Below are 1210 nucleotides of genomic sequence, written 5' to 3'. Positions count from 1 at the left end.
TTGTGAATGAGTTCATTCCAATATGAATTGAAATCAATTCATTCAGTCCATTGGCTATGAACTCAATTGGTGAACCAAAAGAATCATCTCCAATAGTGACGGATTTAAGATGAGAGAATGGAGACAGATTGAATGATAGAACAGTTGAATCCACTTGAGAATAATCCTCAAACCTCAGATCCTCAACTGATAATGGAATTGAACTGAGATCAATCACTTCACCTGTTGCTTTCACATAAACACTTCTGGATGATATGAACTGAGCAAGACTAGATGCATCTACATATCAATCAACAATACAATCATCAACTATTCACTTCAACAGTGTGAGTGTATTGGAATTGATTAGAACTAGATCCTTCAATAATGAGAGGTGATCGAACATCTATTGTTTGATAGTTCCAAATGTGATACTTTCTAACCTTACAAAACCCATATTCCCAAACACATAACTACCAGTCATGCTTAGTGTCCTCAAAGATGGTAGATCTTTAGAACTGTTAACATACATACTCCTCATGATAAGAGTATTCTTATAGTAATAGGGAATTACATCAGTTGTCTTTGTAGAAGTCGAACCAACCAAGCAACTTGACCGTAATCGTAACACTGTCAACTTAGGAAGATCTGATATGTTCAATTCCTATTATCACATACTTTCAAATACTACATATTCTGCATCTCTGAAAACACCATTTCCTAGATCAATAGTCTCCAATGATGGCAAGTCTACAATCCATCTCTTCCATCATTCATACTTCTGAATACCACATTAGGAACATATTGAAAACTAAAATCACTAGCTACTATAATAGATTTCAGTTGAGGTAACTGAGACAATTCAAATCCATTGTATCGACCAAACGAACGACCTCCAATACTCAAACTCTTCAGTTGTGGACAATTCACAATCTTGAACTCACTGTCCACCAATAATGAACCATCACTCCAAAAACTGTAAGTGCCAATGCTGACTGATTCAAGCCAATTGAGTCCCACTATCGACAATATCTGAACATACTTGAAACAGTAATGACCAATCACAACACTTCGAAGAAACTTGAATGAACTCAAATCAACCACATATATGTTATTATCATTACATGAATTCCCAGTTACAGTCAGTGCAGTTACATCCCAAGGAATACTCAACAAGGTATTGCGATTATTCACTGTGTATCTAGTCATCAATCAACACTCAATTCCTCAC

The 1210-nt window shown here is 35.7% G+C and overlaps 1 protein-coding gene across 1 annotated transcript; it reads right to left on the bottom strand.

The window, feature by feature from the left end:
- Positions 1 to 385: 385 nt before the first annotated feature.
- JH06_5774 (hypothetical protein) lies at positions 386 to 1019 on the bottom strand (the record flags this gene model as incomplete). Its single annotated transcript, XM_014669209.1, has 4 exons — positions 386 to 643; positions 671 to 729; positions 759 to 970; positions 1000 to 1019. 4 exons carry the CDS (start codon positions 1017 to 1019, stop codon positions 386 to 388), a joined length of 549 nt encoding a protein of 182 aa, XP_014524695.1.
- Positions 1020 to 1210: the final 191 nt, after the last annotated feature.

The sequence above is a fragment of the Blastocystis sp. subtype 4 genome (assembly GCF_000743755.1).
Source record: "Blastocystis sp. subtype 4 strain WR1 chromosome Unknown seqid_0899, whole genome shotgun sequence".
In the NCBI taxonomy this organism is placed as follows: Eukaryota; class Bigyra; order Opalinata; family Blastocystidae; genus Blastocystis; species Blastocystis sp. subtype 4.
This window is presented reverse-complemented; position numbering and strand designations above follow the sequence as displayed.